At 39.0% G+C, this 23,841-nt stretch overlaps 1 protein-coding gene across 1 annotated transcript in view; it reads left to right on the plus strand.

Annotated features, from left to right (window-relative positions):
- The window catches only part of GLMN (glomulin, FKBP associated protein), a 51,678-nt gene that overhangs the window by 1,210 nt on the left and 26,627 nt on the right, over positions 1–23,841 (plus strand). Inside the window, exons 2-11 of the mRNA XM_074221682.1 lie at positions 38–120; positions 465–590; positions 5,428–5,547; positions 9,439–9,547; positions 10,465–10,711; positions 12,216–12,318; positions 18,406–18,593; positions 22,394–22,447; positions 23,022–23,052; positions 23,150–23,239. Of these exons, the coding sequence (XP_074077783.1) occupies positions 82–120; positions 465–590; positions 5,428–5,547; positions 9,439–9,547; positions 10,465–10,711; positions 12,216–12,318; positions 18,406–18,593; positions 22,394–22,447; positions 23,022–23,052; positions 23,150–23,239 (1,107 nt within the window). The 5' untranslated portion in view covers positions 38–81. The remainder of the gene's footprint in view (positions 1–37; positions 121–464; positions 591–5,427; positions 5,548–9,438; positions 9,548–10,464; positions 10,712–12,215; positions 12,319–18,405; positions 18,594–22,393; positions 22,448–23,021; positions 23,053–23,149; positions 23,240–23,841) is intronic.

The following is a 23,841-nucleotide window of genomic DNA, read 5'->3' on the forward strand; positions in this document are numbered from 1 at the left end:
CAGACTATATAAATATGAGTCATTATTTTATTTTTAGAGGGTCTCTATACCAACATTGAAAGAAAAGTTAAAAACTCAGGAATGGCTGTGGAAGAACTTCAGTCAATAATAAAGAGATGTGTAAGTAATTGTTGAACAAAAATAAGCTCTTTTTCACATTGTAATTCATACTCGGGCAATTCAGGTATAGGACTTCTCTGTGTAAATACCACGGGAAGGAAATGGGGTAGTAGAGATGACCAGACAAATAGGTTGCTTCTCTAACTTTCTAAGTTTTTTTGAATTTTGGTACATTGGATTCAAAGATAGTTTATTTGAATACTATTTAGGGAAGTTAATAGTTCTGCCTGTGTATTTCTACCATAGGTTAAGATCAAAACTAATAAAATCCCATAATGATTCCATTTATCATATATATGTATTAACATTTGCTAACTTACCTATTCTTGTTATTGTTTCTAAAGCAAATCCTACAGGAGGAGGATTTCAAAGAAGAAGATTTTGGTCTTTTTCAGTTAGCAGGCCAAAAGTGTTTAGAAGAAGGGTACATTGCTCAGGTATTAGAAATTTTAGAAAATGAAAAGAACAAGGTAAGTTCAACTGTTAACTTTTTATAGTTATTAGATTGAGAATACCTAAAGCCTTGGGCATTGCATAAGTATTCTATTCTTAGTGACATCTAAATAGCTAATACTATTGGGATTCTTAGCTTAATAGCTTAAGCCTCACCTTCCAAGGTGATGCACAAATTCACATCTTGGTAAAGCTGTGTTTAAAATGGAGTTTCATGGAATTTTTTTTTTCAGTGTGCCACAAGGAATTCTTTTAGTAATGATTTTTAAATAATTTATGTCATGTGTCTGATTTTAAAAAATTAATAAACTAAGTTAAGAGCAGGGATTCCTGCTTATTTTCTTGAAGAAATTTGATAGCCTTTAGGTAAAGACTTTAATTTAAAGGCTAAGTTATATTTGTACAATTTTTATTGTACAAAATATACCCTAGCTCCAGTTTTCTATTTCATCCAAACAATAAATTAATATCATATTATTCTTCATTTTTAAGAAAGTCACTTGTAGAATAAACAGACTATTTAAGAAAAGATTTTAAAAATATAAGGCACAATGATAATTGAAACAGGGAGAATAAGTCAAATGCAAAGGAAAGGTCCAAGTGAGGAGCTATGAGAAATTTGAGGAGGGAGACATCACTTTCACCTGGAAGTAAAAGAATTCAGGAAATATTTCTTGGAGGACCTTGAGGAATGGAAGGACTTCAACTGAGATTGGGCGGTGGGAGAGGAAGAGTTTGTTCCAGACACAGGGGGACATTAGAGGGAAGGGCAGGATGAAAATGAGGAGCAAATATCAGTCTAATTTAGTCCAAGAGCGTAACTATATAAAAGTGACCTTTGATGTGTCTGGGAAGTAGGTTGGGGAGGAACTCAGAAAATACCAATATTAGAAGTTTATACTTCAAGTTCACAGTAGGGAGGCACCAAAGGTTTTCTGAGTGGTTACTAGACATCATCAGAATATAGCATTAGGAAGATTGCTAGGGCAGCAAAGAGAAGGATGGATTGGAGGCAAAAAAGCCAACTAGGAGACAGTTATAATGGTGTCATGGATTCTTGTGTCAGTTTAAAGAAGCTTCTGTTAGTTTGTCCCTTTTCAGAGTCATATATGCATTCAATAAAATTCATAGGATTATAAAGGAAACCAATTATATTGAAATAATTATATTAAATACAGTTATATTGAAATACAACCAATTATATTGAAAACATTAAAAAAAAGTTCATAAGGGGCAGCTAGGTGGCGTAGTGGATAAAGCACCGGCCCTGGAGTCAAGAGTACCTGGGTTCAAATCCAGTCTCAGACACTTAATAATTACCTAGCTGTGTGGCTTTGGGCAAGCCATTTAACCCCGCTTGCCTTACAAAAACCTAAAAAAAAAAAAAGTTCATAGACCTGAGATTAAACACTCCTGGAAACCAAATGAGGCCCTAAATAAGGGTAGAGACAGTGAGAATGTGGAGAGAGGTATGGATATGAGAGATATTATCATGGTAGAAATGATAGACCATGTAACTGAGTAGGTATGTTCTGGGTGGGCAAGAACCAGTGATGAAGGATGATGGTACCATAAAAATAAAAACATTGGGGGAGGAATGAAATTTCTAGGAAAAAAGGTTGAGCTCAGTTTTGGATATGCTGAGTTAAAGCTCCCTTGAGACAGCCAGTTGGAGATATCCTTATGAACACTATATTGCCGAAAGTTCAAAAAAAAAAATGAGGATGGGGGGAATATCCTTAACATAAAGGAGGTCATAGTGATCTTAGAGAAAACTATTCCAGCATAGTATTAAGCATGAAAATCAGATTAACAAGAGGTAAAAGGATGAACGTTGTACTAGTAAGTGGAGGCAGCCAGTGTACACTGCTCTTTCTAAAAGCTTGATAGTGATGAAGAAAATGGAAACCGATAGCTTGAGGAGGGTTATAATCAAAGAAAGAGTTTGGGCTTGGGTTTTTTTTAGAATAGTGAAAACCAAAATATGTTTGTGTCTTGAGAGAAAGAAGTCAGTAGAGAGGGAGAGCTTGAAGATGAATGAGAAGAGGGAGTGGTGGTTAATGGAGCAGAATCCCAGAGGTGCTCATATGAGATCATGTACAGGTGGATAGGGTATCTTGGTCAAGAAAAGGAATGCTCTGATAGTGTAAGAAAAGAGGGCATATTGAATAAAGTCTTGAAAATAAGCATAATTTCAAATGTTGGAGAGTCACTTCTAGAAATAATCATGTCAAAAACAATCTGACTCACTGCCAATTGCTTTGTCTGATCCCTGATGAATTCTGCTTCCCTCTGACTTTCTGGATCCCAGGGGTCAGAGTCCCAATCCTTTTTTTTTTTTTGCTCAGATGAGACAAGGTTGGACTTAAAAAACTCCAATAAGTTAAAGAAAATTAAAAAAAATAAAACAAAACCACATTGTGATAATCAGTAACTCACTCCTATAAATGTTTTCATCTCCTCCAACTCTCTCAGAGAACTCCCATTTAGTTTATTTAACCTCTTCTGACCTGACTTCGAGGCCTTGTTCTCAACTTTCTCTACTTTGTGATTTTTTTTTAAGGATTTTGCAAGGCAAATAGGGTTAAGTGGCTTGCCCAAGGCCACACAGCTAGGTAATTAAGTGTCTGAGGCCAGATTTGAACTCAGGGACTCCTGACTCCAGGGCCAGTGATCTATCCACTGCATCACCTAGCCGCCCCAACTTTCTCTACTTTGGAAGGCATAGGTGTCATACTTTTGTCAGGTACTGGGATCCTCACTTTATTTGATATGATGGGCCCTAGGTCGACAACCCCTTGAGGGAGCCACTAATGAATGAGAGCATCCGTGGGGAAGCCACAGGGGATGAGATCAAGAGTACAGGTAGAGAAGTTAATCTTGGAAAAAAGGAACCTGCAGAAACAGGAGTAAGAATGGATAGGATACAGATATTCTGAGATTCTGATGGTTATCTCCAAGAGTCTGAGTGGTAGTAATCTCAGCTTTCTCAGTAAAGTGGCTCAACTACTGAGACCAATGCCATTGGAACAGAGTTGAAGGTTATAGAGCCAGAGGACTGGTTCTGAACTAGAGGAGAGTCAAAGAACAGAGATCATTAGTGAAAGTCCCTGAGGTTAGACAATCTCTTCGCATCATTTTTTTCAGTTGATTCTTTTTTTTTAAGGTGTTTTTTTTTTGTAAGGCAAATGGGGTTAAGTGGCTTGCCCAAGGCCACACAGCTAGGTAATTATTAAGTGTCTGAGACCGGATTTGAACCCAGGTACTTCTGACTCCAAGGCCGGTGCTTTATCCACTACACCACCTAGCCACCCCTCAGTTGATTCTTAATGTGGCATGAATGCAGCATGGCTCTTCCTTCAGTATCTTTATTGCCTTCCATGAGACTTCTCCAACTTTCAGTGTTCTGACTAAAATTTTAGGCTCAGACCTGACCACCATACTTGATACGGTACGGCCACTTCCTTCTACTAGAAGCTGTGCTCTAGATTATATTAGCCTTTTGGCCACCACAGGCCCCTGCTAACTCATTGAGCTTGCAGACCACTAAAACCTCTCAATCTTCTTCAGACCCTCTACCATCTTGTTCTTATGAAGGTGACTATTTTGACCACCAAAAAGAAACTTGACATTTTTTCCTACTGAATTTCATCTAATTTGATTTAACTTAATGTTTTAGCCTGTCAAGATCTTTTTGGATCCTAACTTTATCATCCAGTGTATTAACTATAAGCATTCTGTCAACTAAAGTGTCATCTATGCTTTTATCCAAGTCATTGAAAACAGCCCGACTCCTGGGACCTTCTCCTGGAGACCTCTCCAAGATAACAGGCCCTCTCTTAGAGTCCAGCCCCAGTTTGGAATCCATCTGGGTGTATTATAGCCTGGTTCCATAAGAGTAGATTGAGATAAGCTACTTCATCAAAAACATTGCCTATTAAGTCCAAATAAACTCCTATTTTCAGCACTCCTGTGAGCCACCATTATAGTTCTAAAAAAGAAATGAGGTGAGTTTGGCCTGCCCTAGTTCTGATGAGGCTTTGCTGGTTCTCCTTCTGGACAATCACCAAACCATCTCTAGAATGTTTCAGTCCAGAGTTTCCCCAGGCACTGGAGTCAAGCATGTTAAGTTTGAAGACTTTATTCTCTTTCCTTTTTTTTTGAAACAGCTCCTCTCCTGCAGGGGTCTGGAATTCAGAAAAGGCCCCAGGTGCTGCTCTTTAACTGAGGCTGGCCTTGAACTTGCTTATTGGGACCTGTCAGTTTCTCAGTTGCTGTTTTTGTTCTGTCATGTCTACTGTTAAAATATGAACAGGCAAGCTAAGTAAGCTTTAAGCCAGCAGGCCTTCTCTCAGCACCAGTGCTGCTTCCATCCCAGAAGCCTTTCTTCCGGGGGCTTAATTAAATTAAAAAGCTTTTCAAATTGGATGAGTAAGGGCAGCAGATTCCTCTTTGGGAGTAAAGAGCTTCCTCATATGAAGCCCCCTTCAGTACAATAGGCAACTATTTAGATTGGGTGAAAAAGAGACTTGGTGACTGGCATCTTAGTGTATGCAGGGAAATAAATATTCTTTATGAGTTTAAGCACTTGCTGTCTTTGACTGCTTTACACATTTGACCCACCCTGGCAGCCAAGGGACTTTCTCCTTTACTTTCACAGCAAAGAATTTTAATTCTATTTTTTATGAGGGGGGAAAATGCAGAGAGAGATTCCCATAGTTACTTTGACAGTGATGAAACAATACATACATAGAACTTTTTCTTATTTGTAATAATTTGAGATTATTAAGAATAGCTCTATTTGAAAAACAGACCAGATTTTTTGCCTTATTTCCTCTGAAATTGTTTTTCCAGATTATCATCAGGAGCATGGGTTGGAATCTTGTTGGCCCAGTTGTTAGATGCTTTTTATGTCATAAAGAAGAAGGTGATAAAAAAGAAAAATGTTTGAAAATGCTTGATTTGCTTGTAAAGGTAAGTAATTCTCATGAGTTTTCAACCCTTTGGTTGTTGTTATTTGGTAGGAAATTTTTCATAAAAAACCGATTGGGAGACAGGATGAATTTGGTTATTTTTTGTTTAGTTGGTTTTTGGAGTAAAGACCATTTCTTGTTGAACCAGTCAAGAGAGTCATAGAGCTGGGAGGATCTTTTAAGGTAAACCTAAATGAGGAAGCTCAGGCACCAAGTGGTGATGAGCTTTGCCCAAAGTTCCCTGGCAATTAATGCCAAACTGGGGACTGGAACCAAAGCATCCTGACCCCTGGTACTTCTTCTACTGTAACTGCTGTTTAGTCTTGGCTGGGTTAAAAATAAGAGGGGAAAGCTGAAACTCACCTACAAGAAGGTGACCAGAATGAGGAGGAGAGATTATGCCATGTGAATAATGGTTGAAGGAAACCTGAACAAGAAAAAGTGCATTCAGGAGATTGCTTTGTTGTTTGTTTTTGTTTTTGGTCAAGACATGATTTTATGGTGGTGAGTATCTCCACGTGTGGAAGCCCTTTCCACAGATCACCAATTCTTCCACACTTTACAACCCCCCCCCAATTGTCTGGGAGTGGGGAGGAGTCAAGTAAGACTTGAAACTCTTTTGGGGATTTTTTTATGTTTTTGCAAGGCAAATGGGGTTAAGTGGCTTGCCCAAGGCCACACAGCTAGGTAATTATTAAGTGTCTGAGACCAGATTTGAACCCAGGTACTCCTGACTCCAGGGCCGGTGCTTTATCCACTGCGCCACCCAGATCATTCTTGTATATACTATCCCACACACCTCTTGGAGTATGCATATATTTTATAGTAGTCTTTTTTTTTTTTGTTTTCTGGAAAATATTTTATTTTTCCAATTACATGTAAAAAATTTTTTAACACTTTTTAAAAATTTTGAGTTCCAGATTCTGTCCCAGAATGTTCTCATGGAGAAGGCAAGAATTTGATATAGGTTATTCATGGGCAGTCATGCAAAACACTTTGCTATATTAGTCATGTGAAAAAACAAGAGAAAAATATAAAAAAGAAAAAAAATTAAGTAAAATTTTGCGTTAGTTCTTTCTCTGGAGGTGGAGAGTATTTTTATATGACCCATTTGGAATTGCGTTAGGTATTATTTTTCTGAGAATAACCACATCCTTTAGAATTGATCATTCAAGATTGTTATTGCTGTATATGCTCTCCTGGTTCTGCTCACTTTGCATCAGTTCATGTCTTTCTAGATTTCTGACAGCATCTTTCTCATCATTTCTTTTTTTTTTTTTAATTTTTATTAAAGATATTATTTGAGTTTTACAGTTTTCCCCCAATCTTGCTTCCCTCCCCCACCCCCACCCCACAGATAGCACTCCATCAGTCTTTACTTTGTTTCCATGTTGTACCTCGATCCAAATTGGGTGTGATGAGAGAGAAATCATATCCTTAAAGAGAACAGAATTCTCAGAGGTAACCAGATCAAACCATAAGACATCTGGGTTTTTTTTTTTTTTCCGAATTAAAGGGAATAGTCCTTGTACTTTGTTCAAACTCCACAGCTCCTTATCTGGATACAGATGGTACTCTCCTTTGCAGAAAGCCAAAAATTGTTCCCAATTGTTGCGCTGATGGAATGAGCAAGTCCTTCAAGGTTGAACATCACTCCCATGTTGCTGTTAGGGTGTACAGTGTTTTTCTGGTTCTGCTCATCTCACTCAGCATCAGTTCATGCAAATCCCTCCAGGTTTCCCTGAAATCCCGTCCCTCCTGGTTTCTAATAGAACAATAGTGTTTCATGACATACATATACCACAGTTTGCTAAACCATTCCCCAATTGAAGGACATTTACTGGATTTCCAATTCTTTGCCACCACAAACAGGGCTGCTATAAATATTTTTGTACAAGTAATGTTTTTACCCTTTTTCCTCATCTCTTCAGGGTATAGACCCAGTAGTGGTATTGCTGGGTCAAAGGGTATGCACATTTTTGTTGCCCTTTGGGCATAGTTCCAAATAGCTCTCCAGAAGGGTTGGATGAGTTCACAGCTCCACCAACAGTGTAATAGTGTCCCAGATTTCCCACATCCCTCCAAAAATGATTATTATCCTTCCTGGTCATACTGGCCAATCTGAGAGGTGTGAGGTGGTACCTCAACGAAGCTTTAATTTGCATTTCTCTAATAATTAATGATTTAGAGCATTTTTTCATATGGCTATGGATTGCTTTGATCTCCTCATCTGTAAATTGCCTTTGCATATCCTTTGACCATTTGTCAATTGGGGAATGGCTTTTTGTTTTAAAAATATGACTCAGTTCTCTGTATATTTTAGAAATGAGTCCTTTGTCAGAATCATTAGTTGTAAAGATTGTTTCCCAATTTACTACTTTTCTTTTGATCTTGATTACATTGGTTTTATCTGTGCAAAAACTTTTTACTTTAATGTAATCGAAATCATCTAATTGGTTTTTAGTGATGTTCTCCAACTCTTCCTTAGCCATAAACTGTTCCCCTTTCCATAGATCTGACAGGTAGACTAGTCCTTGATCTTCTAATTTGCTTATAGTATTTTTTTTATGTCTAAATCCTATATCCATTTGGATCTTATCTTGGTAAAGGGTGTGAGGTGTTGGTCTAATCTAAGTTTCTTCCATACTAACTTCCAATTATCCCAGCAGTTTTTATCAAAGAGGGAGTTTTTATCCCGGTGGCCTGACTCTTTGGGTTATTTTATAGTAGTCTTAAGAAAGAGGAGTCTCATTTATTCTGCTTGGCTCCAGGCCTAGAACTGGATGGGAGTTTTGGGGAGGTAGATTTTTTAGCATAAGGAAAGCATTCCTCTTAGTGCTGACTAAAATTGGAACGGTCAGTGGGTTTTTCCTCATTGGAGGTCTTCAGAGAGTAGACTGATACTTTTGATGTCATAGATTGGGTTTCTGGTGTGCAAAGGAATGCAACTTGGTGATCTCTAAGGTTATCCTTTAAGGAAAGATACAGATATGGAAAGAGAGGAGGGCTTCAGTGTCCCTTCTGAAAGGTTGAGATTGCAGCAAGACAGGCTCTATTTATAAGCCTATTAATGTAATGCTATCAAGTTGGGCAAGATAAACCTAAAAGAGAATCTGGGGGAGGGGGGAAGCAAGAGGAGGGAGGGAAGGAGGACAGGAGACCAATTCTCTATCCATAGGAAAGGAAGCACTGTTACTGCTCATCGACTACAAAAGTACCTTTCTGAGACAAAGTGAACTCACAAGAAAAAATGTTTACTGCCAAGAACATCCCAAAAGGAAAAGAAATCAATGTATCTGAGAACTCTGGTCTGGGTCCCTGACAGTGGGAGGGGCTTATCTGCCTGGGGAAAATTTAAGAGAGACCTCCTTTCTGGAAATCAGTTTCCCTTCTCCAGGCCTTTCTCTTTATCCTTTATCCTTTATCTAACCCTTTGGGGGGGCAGTATTTTTCTTTTGTTTACACTGTAATAATTTGAGAACCCTAAATGCTATGTTCTGCTTAAAAATACAGCCTTATGCAAAGATATATTGATATATGTCAGTATTTTAATAACAGTTTCATATAGAATCCTGTTGCTGCTAAGCAAAGGCATAGGGGTTAAGTTCTAGACTTACAGTCAGAAATACCTGAGTTCAAATCCTACCTCAGACATTTACTATTGGGTGTGAACCTGGGCAAATCATTTAATTTCTCTCAACCTCAGTTTCCTTATTTGTAAAAATAGTGTAGTAATCACAGTCATTGGCTTATTATTGTAAGAATCAAATGAGATACATGTAAAATGCTCTGCTAGCCTTTAAAGTACTTTAGAACTCTTAGTCATTATTTGCAATGTGGTTGCGAGTCTGCTTTTTTTTAACCAAGAGCTTCATGGTTAATATCTTTGTAGCTCTGTCATCCAAAGGAGCTGCTTTTGGGCTTGCTTGAACTGATTGAGGAGGCCTCTGGAAGTCAGATATCTGAAATCCTTCTTCTCTTACTTGAGCCACTACAGACAGGTAATGAATACTGTGATATCAATGCACTATGATTTTTTTAGCTCTGTAACTGAACTTAATTTAAGCTGAAAGCAAAATAAAAACCATGCCTTAGCTGATAAGTTCATTAAACTTAGTTATATAGAGGAGCATCAGGTGCTTTATTTGCATTAGTCTTATTCTTGTTGAATTAAGGGTAGGTCAGGTATAGTTTGGACTGAACAGAAAAATACTCTTATACAAAGGGAGTAGGAAGAGTTTCATGTAATCCTTCAACTGCTTCGTGAAAGGACGAAGTGGAGGCACACCAGGGCAGTGATGGCGTCAGATATGATAGAGCTCAAAAGCAAAGAGTATCATCAAAAATCCACTCTCCAAAGGGCAGCTAGGTGGCACAGTGGATAGAGCACCGGCCCTGGAGTTAGGAGTACCTGAGTTCAAATATGGCCACAGACACTTAATAATTTCCTGGCTGTGTGATCTTGGGCAAGTCACTTAATCCCATTGTCTTAAAATATTAAAAAAAAATTCAAAAAGAATTAACTGTCAATGAATGAATCTTATTTCTAAAAATGGAAAGCTGTTGCATGATTTTATAGCCACATTTTCTTAAAATGATAGACCAAACTTTTTAAGGCAAAAAAAAATCAGAGTGTGTTTTAAGTGAACAGTGCCCAACAACTCTTAACATGTGATCCAGGACACCGATGGGAAGATATAATCTACTTAGAAAATTACCAAGTTTCACAAGTTTTTCTAGTTTTTAGCTTATTTGGTATAAGTAAATCCTAAAACTTAGTGAATCCTGAAACTAAGGAATCAGTTAACCAGTTATGGCCAAGGTAAAGCCAGCCCTCAATCATTATTAGTTTATGGTTCTATACAGGGGTGCTTGGTGAGATGTCCTCTGAGTAATGGCTTCATCTCTGTTTTAATAGTGATTCAGAAACTTCACAGCAAGAAGGCCTATTCAGTTGGATTAACTCTGTCCACCCTGTGGAGCCAACTCTCTCTCCTCCCTGTTCCTTACACAAAAGAACAAATACAAAAGGACCAGCATGGGCTTGGGCAGTGTTGCAAGGCCTTGGTCACATTTACTAGGCCTTTTGTGGCAGAAGTTGTTAAAAACAAAGGTCACCCCCTGGAAAACAGTAAGGAAGAACTGAAGGCAGAACTACTCAAATTGTAAGTCGATTCCATGTGCTGCAGATGCCAGGTGATGAGCATCTGGTGGGTGGATGGGTCCTTGGTGGTGGTGGGGTGTTGGTCTGGAAACAGGTCCATATCAAGGCATTTGAGTATCGAAAAATCTGGGAATTTAAAAGCCAAAGTGGGCTCAGTGGTTTTGTTCCAACTACCTAGATAATGCAGCTATAATCAATTCAGATCCTATCAGCTCATATCAGTCATGTTTATTGTTAACAATAGTGATAAAGAAATTAAAAAAAACAGTAGTGATAGATTACTACATGATGATTTAATAGTTGCACAGTCCTTTTTTATGACAACTGTATTGTTGGTGCAGGTCCTCTAGATGGGGACACTGAGGCTAGGGAGGTGAAGGGAATTGCCCAGAGTCATACAGCTAGTAAGTATCAGTCAGGCTCAAACTCAGATGATCTGAGGCTTTCCACTCTACCACCTTGCCCCTCCTCACCACCATTCATCTATTAATAATTTATTTATAATTTATTTACCTTCATCTAAGAAGGTAATCTCTGAGGGTGGGAATCTGGGGTCCAGTGGCTACAGTACCAAAATCTTACCTTCTCCCAAGTCAGTCAGTGCTGGACCTCCAGTCATCAAGACTGAAAATGAGACAGTGAAGAAATATTCAGAGATATTCATCATCAAGGGATGATCCAGTGATGTCCTAGTTACAGCATAGCGTAGACTAACAAATGAACCTTCCAGTGGGGCCCGTGAATGTGGACCATGGTCTAAACTGTCAAATGTGTTTCTTAAGATAATGTGAGGATTTTTCCTGATTTTGGAGGTTCCCCCCCTTTAATTTTTATTGTAGGAGAAGGTACACTTGGTGGAGAGGTATTTTTATATATGTATATTTTTTTTACTTTTGTACAAATGATATTTTTTATACATTAATAAAATATTCTTGTTTAAGAGTAAACATAATATCCCCCTCCCCCCAAAAAACAGACCCTCATGAGCAATAAAGTAAAGGAAAAAGAAAAAATAAATTTTAAAGAATGTGCTTCAGTCTGTGTTCCAACACCACCAGCTCTGTCTGGGGAGGTATATTTGAAAGTAGGAGTTGTCCATTTAAAAAGTTTAAAAAAGGGGTGGCTAGGTGGCGCAGTGGATAAAGCACTGGCCCTGGAGTCGGGAGTACCTGGGTTCAAATCTGGTCTTAGACACTTACTAATTACCTAGCTGTGTGGCCTTGGGCAAGCTACTTAACTCCATTTGCCTTACAAAAATTAAAAAAAAAAAAGCTTAGAAAACAAAATAAATGAGTGTAGAAAACTTATTTAGGTTGAATTCAATAACAGATTATCTTCCTGACGTCACTCCTTCTGATTAAAAAGAAATAGTCTCAATAACAGTTATGTTATGTGAGTTCCTAGATTTTTAAAATATGTGATGTTAGTTCAAATATATCTATAGCAGAGATTGCTACTTGGGAATTTTTATGTTTAAGTTGCCCCCTCCCTTTTTTTAATCTTAGTTGTTTCAAAAGTTTGAAATATCCCTTGCTGACAGCACAGTTCATTGAGATGCTTGAAGAAAATGAAGAAGATCCTTTAAAATCTTTTGCAACTGAAATAATAGTAAGTACAATGAGATATATTTATTTTTTACACAACTTTTTCTTGTTTTATTGGGGGGACCATTTTATTTTGAATGTCAAAGAGTAAGGTTGCAGAATTCTGAGAACAGTTCAAAAGTAGATGCTGCCGGTCTGATCAGTTTCTTTATTTCTGATTAAATGCTTTAATCGTAAAGGGAAGAATAAGAAATTCACTCTCTCAATTACATAAATTCTATCTTATGAGAATACATTTGGTAACTAATACTGATACTCAATGCCTTATGATTGAAATACTTTTCCATCATCTATTTACACTATCTGAAAAAATTATTAAAGACATCTGGGATGGGTGAGCAAACTTGCCAGAGTCTTATCATTCCATTTTCATTTGCTTATGGGAACTGGTGTTTTCCAAATGTGTCTCTTGTATTGGTTCTATATTAGTATAAAGAAAGTTCCTAAACTGTATAGTAATTTCATCTTTTTATGAAAAAAATACTCTCACTGTCACATCTTGTCATGAACTTCATTACCAAGAAAGAAGTCACAAGGTATACTGAAGGGAAAAATGGATTTAGAAAATGGACAGTTGGCTTGACATGGACTTTTGACCTCTGAATTAAAGTCCAAGAATAACAGATCAAGGATAGACTGCACCCAAGAAAGATTGATAAGAATGCATTTGCCAGCTGTCTTGCAAATCTAATAAAAGGGGCTTTAAACTAAAAAGAATGGAGAAGAAAGAAAATGTCTTTGTATAATCCATTAAGCTGGACACTCTAGAGAATTTTTCCAGTGAATGAAAAAAAATAGCAGTTGACTCACCCAGAAATTTACAGGAAATCAAATTTAAGAAAGGACCCAGGAGAAAAATGCCTGGCTTTGAAAGATTCATATCCAGAGAGGAATTTGTGCTTCTTTTATATTAGTGGTCCTACCATCTTAATTCCTGCTGTTGTTGAGTGGAGTCCAACTCTCATGACTCCATTTGGAGTTTTCTTGGCAAAGATACTGGAGTGGTTTGCCATTTCCAGATCATTTTACAGATGAAGAATTGAGACTAATAAGATTAAGTAACTTACCAAGAGTCACATAGCTGGTAAGTTTATGAGGCTAGATTTGAACTCAGGAAGATGAAACTGATTCCAAACCCAGTGCCCTATCCACTATACCACCTAGCTTCTAATGTCATGGAAGCATATTTGATGCCCTAAATGTCCTGTCCCTTGAGATTGAGCTCTGTTTCTGGGTGAATATTCCTTGTTCAAAAGAAATAAAGTGAGTTAAAAACGTGGTATGTGCATGTTCAGAATATGAAGAGAAGTGGTTTTGTTGCTGGAGGATTCTAGAAACCACCTGATTAGAAAGAAGAAATAGATGAGAACTTTAGGAAACAGACCACAAGCCTGGAGCAGATGCAATTGTGACAGGAGATTCATTTCTCCAGTAGCCTCTGGAACTGACTCTTCTGCCAAAAGCAGAGCAGCTAAGAACTTTTTGATTGGCCTTAACGATAACCTTGTCCTTCAAAGGGGACCAACAAGGAGAAATTCTGTTGTGGATTGTTTCTAGGGGAGAAATGATGGTACCTTTTGGGGGAGAGGGGCTCCAGGAGAGACATGATCACTCCTTCCTAGAGCTTTTGATAGAGAAGAAAAGTGAAAGAAGAGAGAGGCATAAATCTATTTTTAGGGAGAGCAAAGTTCAGATGGTTTAGAGGAGTCAGTGGGCTCTCATGGACCAAAATTCTGTAGGCAGTCAGCTCAAGGAAAATAACTCAAGAATGAAAAAACCCAAAGAGAAATAATTCTATTAAGGAAAAAGAAAAGCATTTCTTCTGATTATACTTAAACAAATGCAAGAGGAATTCAACCAACTTGGATTTTTCAAAAGATAGAAGCAAGGGCAGGCAACAGGAGGAAGGTGAGAGAGCAGAGGCCAATCCTGTGAAAGCTGGTCAGCATGAGAGAGTTTTGTAGAAACCTGGAAGGACTTGGACAAATTCGTGCAAAATGAATGGCAGAACTAGGAGGACAATTTCTGCAGTGACCACAGTATTAAAAAGTACTGACTTGTAACAATACAGTGACCGACCAGAGTTCCAGAGGATTGATGAGGAAGGGAGCTGCCCCTTCCTGACAAAGGGGTGATGATGGAGACTTACTTTGTTTGATTCTGTGCTCATTTGTCACAAGGATTGCCTTTTGTGGGGGTGGCTCAGGTGGGGAGAAGGATTTGAGAAAGAGAAAAGTGCTGGTGCTAGAACTGCCCCCAAAAACGCCCTGAAGAAGATTTAGCATTTTGTGAGCACTTTACAAAAGTTATCCACTTCTTACACAGCCCTGGGAGGCAGGGACTGTCATCCCCATTTTACAGAGGTTGGAGAGGTGTGGTCCTTGCCCAGGAACAACTGACTCTTAAGTCCAGTTCTCAGGCTGCTGTGACCATTGAATAAAGATAAAAAAAGAAAAAAAGGGTCATTGAAAAATGAAACTGAAACATTCTCAAAAGAGAACAGAAAGATCTTCAGGAGGGAACACTAGCATGGAGGAGAGCTTTTCTTAGGAGTTTGTAAACAAATGCATTTTTAGATATGGCCTTTTTTGTTCTCTGTTGTGAAAATGTTTCCTTGGGGCAGGGAGGGGGTATAGTTAAATTCTGACCAAGAATCCTTTAAATACCGGCAGTGTTAAAGTTCAGAATACACTGACTGACTAGAAAAGCCACTGAAAATAAAAAAGGTTTTGGTGTATGTGTTTTTGAACTGTACTGAGGAAAGATGAGGCTCCCAGAAGGGATAGGAGTGGTGTTTGGGAAGGATCTTCAGTTACAATGGGAGATGATGACAGAGAAGGCAGAGCTACTTTGTCTTTTCTGGCTTTTGTTTTCTCTGTTAAAGAATAAAAATTCCTTTACACTGGAAGTTACAGAATCTAAAGGACTTGGCAAGGAATTCCCATCCCATATAAGTAAGAAGATAGCCAGAGACAACTTAGCTGCCCTTGATTACTTCAAGCCCCTGGCCCAAATGGAGGACATCCTTAGGTATAAATATGTCCAAGTCTTCCGCATCCTTTAAAATGGCTCTCAGCAGGCCCTGCTGTCACTTCAAGATGTTGTTATCTCGTCTGTTCTCCAGACTTGGAAAAAAAAGCTGTCTCCACTTATTGCCCCTCTTTTCTCCTTCCTTTGCAGTCTGTTGTATGACCTCATAACTCACTGAAACTGGCCTTTCCAAAGTGACCTGTGACCTTTCAGCTGACAAGTTTCATTGTCCTTCCTTAGTCTTCTCCCTTTTGCACTTTTTTGCTGACTACTCCCACCGCCCAGATACTGGCTCCATCCTTGTGGTCCCCAGTTCCCAGCTGCCCAAGATCCAGGGATCACTCCTTCATTCCCATCCTCATCCTCTGGCCCTCTATTTTTCCCCCATGTCCCAGGCCAGACCTGTCTGCTTCTTCTACTTCCCTTTAGAAGGTCTGCTCCTTTTAAAAAACAAACACACTTCCTTTGTTCTTTCACCATTTAATTTTTCACTCTTCCCATCTTCTTACATTCACTGAAATCTGGCTCAGCTTTGCTGCCTGTTCTTTTGCCTCATTTTAAGCAGAGGTTTGATGTACAGCTGGACTACACCTTATACCAAAAAAGACTGTACTTGTATCCTCAGGATTTCTATAGTGCCTAGCATCCAGTCAGCACTAAATGATGCTTGTTGGCCCACTGATCTGAGTAAGCTGTGGGCAGGGAGATACCTGGCACCTCTCTGGGCATCTAATGATCACAGAACTGAGAGAATGTTTTTCCTCATACATTTTGATGAATTCTGGCAGGTCAAATCACTACACATAGAAGTAGGTTTTAGGGGTGGCTAGGTGGCGCAATGGATAGAGCACAAGCCCTGGAGTCAGGAGTACCTGAGTTCAAATCCAGCCTCAGACACTTAATAATTACCTAGCTCTGTGGCCTTGGGCAAGCCACGTAACCCCATTGCTTTGCAAAAAACCAACAACAACAACTTAAAAAAAAGTAGGTTCTAAAAACCCAGGGTAAAAGGTCCCATCTAAGGGCTTCCTGAGGCTACAAGTAGAGAGTTCAAGGTGGGGCAGATACTAGAGACCTGGCCTCTACCTGCCTGGCTCTTGCTGATGATGGAAAAGGGCCACACTCAAGGGTAGTAGGGATTCAAGGAAGACATCCAAGGTAGTAGATTCAGGGTCATTGTTTCCTCAATGATAATGAAGGTCCCCACCCACCCGCAGGACAGATGGAAAAATGCTGCAATAACCCTGAGTTGGAGGAAGAGGAAGGTAGCCAGTTGGCAGAGTCCATGGCTTCCCTGGCTTATGTTGCATTTGTATAGCATATCAGCTGATCCTCTATCATGTAATAGAGGTGCCATGGTCCCCTATTTCAGTGGCCCAGAGGATAAAACTAAAAGCAGTAGATGAAAGATGTAGAGGTAAGATTTAAATTTGATAAAATATAAAGCAAATTATTCTCAAAATTGGAGCACCCTAAGGGTGGAGGAGTCTGTTTTGGGAAGTAGTGGGTTTATAGAGGGAACTGACTTAAAATTTTAAGAGTAAGAACCATTTCCCAACTGGTAAATAAATAGTCAAATCCATTTTTTAAGAAAAAAAATCCAATAGTCATATAACAATGTATTAGGAAAACACAACTAAAAGTATCTTTTGAGGTTCCCTTCTCACTGAATTTGAAGAGTTACCAAAAAAGAAAAATGACAGATGCTGGAGGGGCTGTGGGAAAACAGGTACATTAATGTATACTGGTGGAGCTGTGCACTTTTCTATCCTTTTTAGAAAGCAGTTTGTAACTCTGTCCAAAAAGCTATTAAACTTTGATCCAATGATATCTCTACTAGGTTTACACCCTAAAAAGATCAGGGAAGGAGGAAAAGGACTCCTATTCAAAAATATTTATAGCAGCTCTTTTCATGGTGTCAAAAATTGGAAACTGAGAGTGTGCTCATTAATTAGGGAATGGCTGAACAAGTCAAGGTATGAATGTGATGGAATATTCCTGTGCTATAAGAAATGAGGGATGGAAACCTAAAAAAAAACAAAAAAAGGGGGGGGAAGCTAGGTGGTGTAGTGGATAAAGCACTGGCCTTGGAGTCAGGAGTACCTGGGTTCAAATCCGGTCTCAGACACTTAATAATTACCTAGCTGTGTGGCCTTGGGCAAGCCACTTAACCCCATTTGCCTTGCAAAAACCTAAAAAACAAAACAAAATAAAAAAGAAATGAGGGATGGGAAGACTGTATGAAGTGTTAGAGTGAAGTGAGTACAAGTAGAACAGTTTATACAATAGCAGCACTATAAGGACAACTTGGAAAGACTTAGGCACTCTGATCCACACAGTGACACCCATCCCCCTGCCACACACACACACACACACAATTCTGGCACCACTGGTGATGAAACAGGCTGCCCATCTCCAGACAGAGCTGATAGGCTCAGTACAGAATGAGACACATTTTTTTTAACATGGTGACTAACTTTAAATTATTGTAATGGGACTTGTTTTTTTAAGAGAATATGGACCTAATAATGAAATAAAATTAATTTTTTAAAAAAGTGTTGACTTATCTCTGGCCAGTGATATTCATAAAAAGACTAATAAGCATTATTTGTTATATATGAGTTGGGTAGGTACAATGGCTAGTGCTGAGTCTGGAGTCAGGAAGATCTGAGTTCAGATTCTGATACTTCCTAAGCTGTGTAAGCAACATTACCCTATTTGTTTCAGTTTCCTTAACTGTAAAATGGGACTATTAACAGCACCTCCAGCTTGCAAGGTTGTCAGAGGATCAGATCCTATTGCAATATGCTCAGCACAATGTTTGACAAATATTAGGGGTGAGATAAATGCTTATTCCTTGGTTGGCTGGAGACAGAGTGTAGAGGAAGTTCAGTGGCAGGTCAGTGAGTATTGGGTCCTGGAGGTGATAGGGCATGGAGAGGAAAGCAATACGGCCAGGCCTGTGTCTTCCTTAGACTCCTTTGGAATCCGTAGAATATTCCCATGTAATAGCATTGCTCTTATACTTTAGCCTTTTTTCCTCTGATTCTTTCACCCACAGGGCTTTATACTAGCAATTGGAGACTCTCTCCCAAAGGTAATTTTTCAGCATGGAAGAAAGGAAAAATGCTGGAATAACCCTGAGTTGGAGGAAGAGGAAGGTAGCCAGTTGGCAGAGTCCATGGCTTCCCTGGCTTATCTTGTGTTTGTGCAGCGTATCAGTATTGACCAGTTTCCACTGGTCTTGAGGTAAGAATTTTTTGTAAGATTTTCCTCTCTGGTCAGTTGCTGATCCTCTATCATGTATCCTAAACCCATCTGTAATTCTAAACCTAGTATGTGGGGTTTATCAAAGAACTAATAAATATAAAATATAGTTTAAGTAAATGATACTTTTATTACTCAAATGCATCTGAGATTTCATCGATTTAGGAGTCCCCTCTAATAATGATGTGTATACCCACCAATCCTGGGCACATTTATCCAGATTATTCCATGAGTTTACCCCGGGAGCCTTTCTCCTGATCTTTTGAGGATACTAGTCACTTACCTATCATGCCTTCCTTCTTGCCATGACCAGCCCATCTTCTCTTCCTTCCATAGGATTCCCTGGTTGATTTTTTTTTTAATCCTGGGGTAGCTAGGTGTGCAGTAGATAGAGCACTGGCCTTGGAGTCAGAAGGACAAGAATTCAAATCCAGCCTCTGACACTTGACACTAGGTGTGTGACTTTGGCAAATCACTTAACCCTGATTGCTTCCCATCCAGGGCCATCTCTACACATCCTGATCTATATCTGGCCACTGGACCCAGATGACTCTGAAGGAAAAAGTGAGGCTGATTTGGCATAACCCCCTTCACTCCAGTTCATGTGCTTGTCATGGCATCATCTCCTTGATATCATGGTCTTCTTTAAGAATGAAGAAAAAAGCATCGTCATCATCATGTTTTATTCCTAGGCTTAGTATTTCCTCATTGATTGCATATTGTATCCTGATCACAATTTCCATGCACCCCTCTATTGCCCTCTATGCAGTACTGAATTTCAGTTCTTTGGAGTCAGTTGTCTTCTGTATCGTGCTGCCATATATGTCAACACTGGCAGAATGTTAGAATTGAAAGGATGAACCTTCATGGGAGACTTGGGATAATTAAAGGAGCGTTGCCATACCCCAAAGGTGATTCAACCCACACTTTGCTTTCTGCCCAAGTTGTCCATATATACTATCAGTTCCAGCTATATGAACTGATATCCATTCTAATGCTTGTTGAATTCTGGGTAGTATCTACTTCATTATTGATCTTTTGGGGTGGATGGTCAGACCAAACTCTTGTAGTGTTCTATGGCTCAGGGAATTGGCACAATGTCACCCACAGATAGAAGGACTGCTCAGACCTCACCATCCTCACTCTTAAGATTATTGGCCAGCATCTACTAACATTCTTTTTTTGGGCAGGGCAGGGCAGGGGACAGCAATACAATTTTTTTACATATTCTGGTATCTTTCCTTCCTTTAAATTCAGAGTTGTGTCACCACCAGGGCAGCTCTTCTCTCCACACTTGACCCAATATGTCAGCTTCTCTGGTCATTATTTCTTTTAGTGCCATGTCTTCTCTCCAGTCACATCTGGAACCATGGTCTTAGGGTCCAAGACTGGTGGTTCTACATCCTTGATGGAAAAAATGATAATTGCAAATCTACTCTTCTTAAAGTCTCTCTTTCTCATCCTTATCATGAATTGGCTTAATTGGAAATCTTGCTCAGCTGTCTTTAAACTTTATCCCCATTTTTCTTCAATTTTGAGACAACATTGTCCATAATTGTTCATCTTCCTCCTTGGTGGAATTATGCTGTATGCTTACGCTCTGTTGCCTTTGGTGGTCTTATTTCAGTCTCTTTTGCAATGAAGTCAGATGCTTGCTGACTAAGTTGCTTCCTTACTAAATTGCTTTCTTACTAAGTTGCTTCCTTAGTCTTATGACAATTGATTTGCTTTGGTTAAACTTCCGTATACAATTATTATAATTTGTATCTTTTCTATTTTGTCATTTTTATTTTAGATTTTTGATTACTTGTATTCAATGATTTATTTTCAGTTTCAGTTATTTAAATAGTTTGGGGTTAAGTAGTTTCAATTTCACATCACATCTTTTCTCATTATTATCCTTTTTTTAAAACTAATTTTGATTTAGCTTAGATAAGTTGATAATCAGTGTAGTTTAGCAACCAGAAAGATGAAGAGCAGAAAGCTTGCAGAACTGAAGGGGTAAGAGCCTCAAGAGCATCTGTCCTTGTGAGACCTCCTCTAGAGCATTATGTTTGGTTCTGGACACAGAGTCTAAGGAAGGTAGTGGGAATCCGGGTAACAAAGGGCCTAAAATCTGTGACATGGGGTGCCAGAACTAGGCGTGACAGGTAGGAGAGAAGATTTAAGTGTAATTGTATCTGAAGGGTTGCTGCGGTGGGGGTGGGTGGGAGGTGGTTTCCATTTGCCCCAGAGGTCAGCACCAGGAGCGATAAATGGAAACTGCAAGAGGCCAGGTTAGTATTTCACGAAAAACTCAAACCATCCAGAAGTGGAATGGGCTGTGCCAAGGGCAGGTGCGGGGGGACCAAGGGTTAGGGTGAAGGGACATTATAGTTCTTCCTTTGACAGAATCTAAGCCAAGGTTGGATGAACACTTCTCATGGGTATTAGAGGCAGGATTTATTTCAGCAATGGGTTGGAATAGACATCTACTGAAACCTCTCCCCATTTCAAATGCTGTGATTCTGTCCCTGGGCAGAGACATCAGACTGGGGGAGAATTCCCACATAAGCAATTAACAGATCTCTTCCTTTCTGTTCCTACAAAATCTGTTCTATTCTTTGTGATATTATTGGGGAATAACCATGTCCAGCACCCACCCTACCAATTCTTTTGATGAAGAAGATTCTATAGAGACTTGACTTTTCAGTGTCATCTGAAAGTCTTGGATGTTATTTCTCCTGTTTCTTCTTCCTAAATCAAACCTTCCTACATAGTTCTCCCATTTTCACCTTCTTTCACTTTTGCAGTGAAGTATCAGAGTGCATATGGATTTAATTTGTACAATTTTATTGAGTTCATAGAATTTCTCTACCACTTCATCCTCAGCAACTGATATTGCATAATAAGTTGCAGTTATTTTCATAGCTCTCTTTTTGCAACAACTTATTGTTAATACTGCAAATGTGATGAGCCAGTATCCCATGAAGTAACACTTCTCATCTTTGAGGATACAATGAGACCCACTCTGCCATTCCATTCTTTGCTTCTCCAAAGAGTACCATAAATAATGATTCTATTTAGCTCTAACTCCTTTTATCAAGATTGATATGATTCAGCTCCTTCAGAAATAGTCCACTTTTTGATCATTGAACAAGGATCTCATGGTAGTGTACCAATAGTTATATGAAAATTTTTTGATAGTCCAAAAATTGTTATTAGTTCCCTCTGTCCCTCTTTCTTAGCCCTTTGTCACTGTCACTTTTAGAAAAAGAAAAGGGTCACAGACGTTGGAGATCATTTTAAATTTTTCTGTGTTTTATGAATTTTCTTAATTCCAATACTCATTACTAGGTGGTGATGTGCCTTGTGCCACTCTATGCAGACTTTGTTATGTTTCTGGAACCATCCACAGTCTTTCTAGCATGATAGACCCTACCAGAGCTTACCTCCAACTAGCATTGTCTTTGAGAACCCAAGTCACCTTTGTACTTTAGTAAAGCTTTGGATTGGGATTTTGTGGAGGGATTTTATTGGTAGTAACAAATGATACTAGGGCAGCTAGTTCAGTGGATAGAGCATCAGCCCTGAAGTCAGGAGGATCTGAGTTCAGATGTGACCTCAGATATTGATACTTAACCTTGGGCAAGTCACTTAACCCCATTGCCTTTCCCAAAAAAATGACAAATACCTATAATCTGTTTAAAATTTATTGGTGGTCAAAGTATTGGGGAAGTGGGTATTGAAGCTTATATATGTAATCTCTAAAAATGTTTGCAAATATATATTTTATATTTTAGCCCATTATACCTTCTGCAATACAATATGGAGCATATTGAAGTCCTCTTGAACAGGTAAAGTTGCTCAAGTGACATCTCAGAAGTAAATTTTTTTGAACTTCTAATTTGCTTTATGTGGGTATGTCCCATTTATGTTATATTTACTTAATTTTTGTTATATGTTTATAAATCCCTTTATCTTTTGCTTATAAAATAAAAGGATCCAGAACCCTTGGGTTATTTATGAATCCCTGGTATACATTTCTGAGACCACTAGACTTTGGTGTTACTCTCACACCTTTTTGTACCTGCTAGCCGTAAAACCTTAAATACTCAGGTAAGAATGACTTCAAACCCTTACAAACAATAATCTGGTGAATGCCTGACCTCTTAATCCTAGTCGACTCTGCCTCCATGTAGCTCAAGAATTAGGACATTTTATATCAGACAGTGAGACTTAATAGAACTGCCTTAAAGTCCAGATTGGGGGTATAAGGACTCAAATCAAAAGACACAACAAAACTTGATCGTCAAAGAATTCTCCAAAAGAATTTTTCCTGATAATTTTCCCCAAAAGGTTTAACATTGCCCTCTTGGATTTCCCCACTTCTAAAATCACATTGGTTAAACCTTTAATATCCTCTTTCAGAGCAGAAGAATCTGTGTCCTCAAAAGGATTGGTAATATTTCTTTCTTCCCTTTTTATAATTTGAATACATCCCCTTGTATGACTGTTGCCTATCAATATAACTGTTTGTGCAATGACTTCCTTGGCAGGATCTGTTGGAGAACAGCTTGTTACGAATGGAAGACAACAGCCTCCTCCACCATTACTTAGAGATCAGGAATTTCCTCACTGTGCCTCAGGTACGGTAGAACATGGGAAGCAACCTCAGATGGAGCCCCTTCCTTCCATCTGCTCCACCAGCAGTTTTGGGGAGGAAGTCACAGAACTTTTCTGTTTTTGTAGCCTCAGAATATTTTTGCAGTTTCCCGGCTGCCTTGTCCCAAGGGCATCTGAGGAACCTTCTCCTTAACTGCCTGCATCCCACAGCTATGGTTCTACTCCTCAGAATCTTAGAGAAATAAAACTCTTGTATGTCTTCCCTTCTTGTATCTCAGTAGATAGAGCTCTGGATGTGAAGTCAGGAAGACCTGAATTCAAATCCATCCTCAGATACTGACCAGCTGTGTGACCCTGGGCAAGTCCCTTCATATCTGTCTGTCTTAGATTCTTCAACTGTAAAATGGAGATGATAATAGTACCTGCCTCCCAGGGTTGTCTTGAGATCAGGATTTAAGCCCTTAGCTCAATAGAGTCTGGCATATTATAGGTGGCCCTCCTCATACTTCCTGGCCTGTTCCTACCACTGATTCCATCTGAGTCATGCACAGGCTGGGCACCAGTAAGAATTGAATCTGAGTCCTCTCACTGCTGACAGGATTCCCCATCTAGTTCTTTTTGAAGC

Source organism: Macrotis lagotis, chromosome 2 (assembly GCF_037893015.1).
Source record: "Macrotis lagotis isolate mMagLag1 chromosome 2, bilby.v1.9.chrom.fasta, whole genome shotgun sequence".
NCBI lineage: Eukaryota > Metazoa > Chordata > Mammalia > Peramelemorphia > Peramelidae > Macrotis > Macrotis lagotis.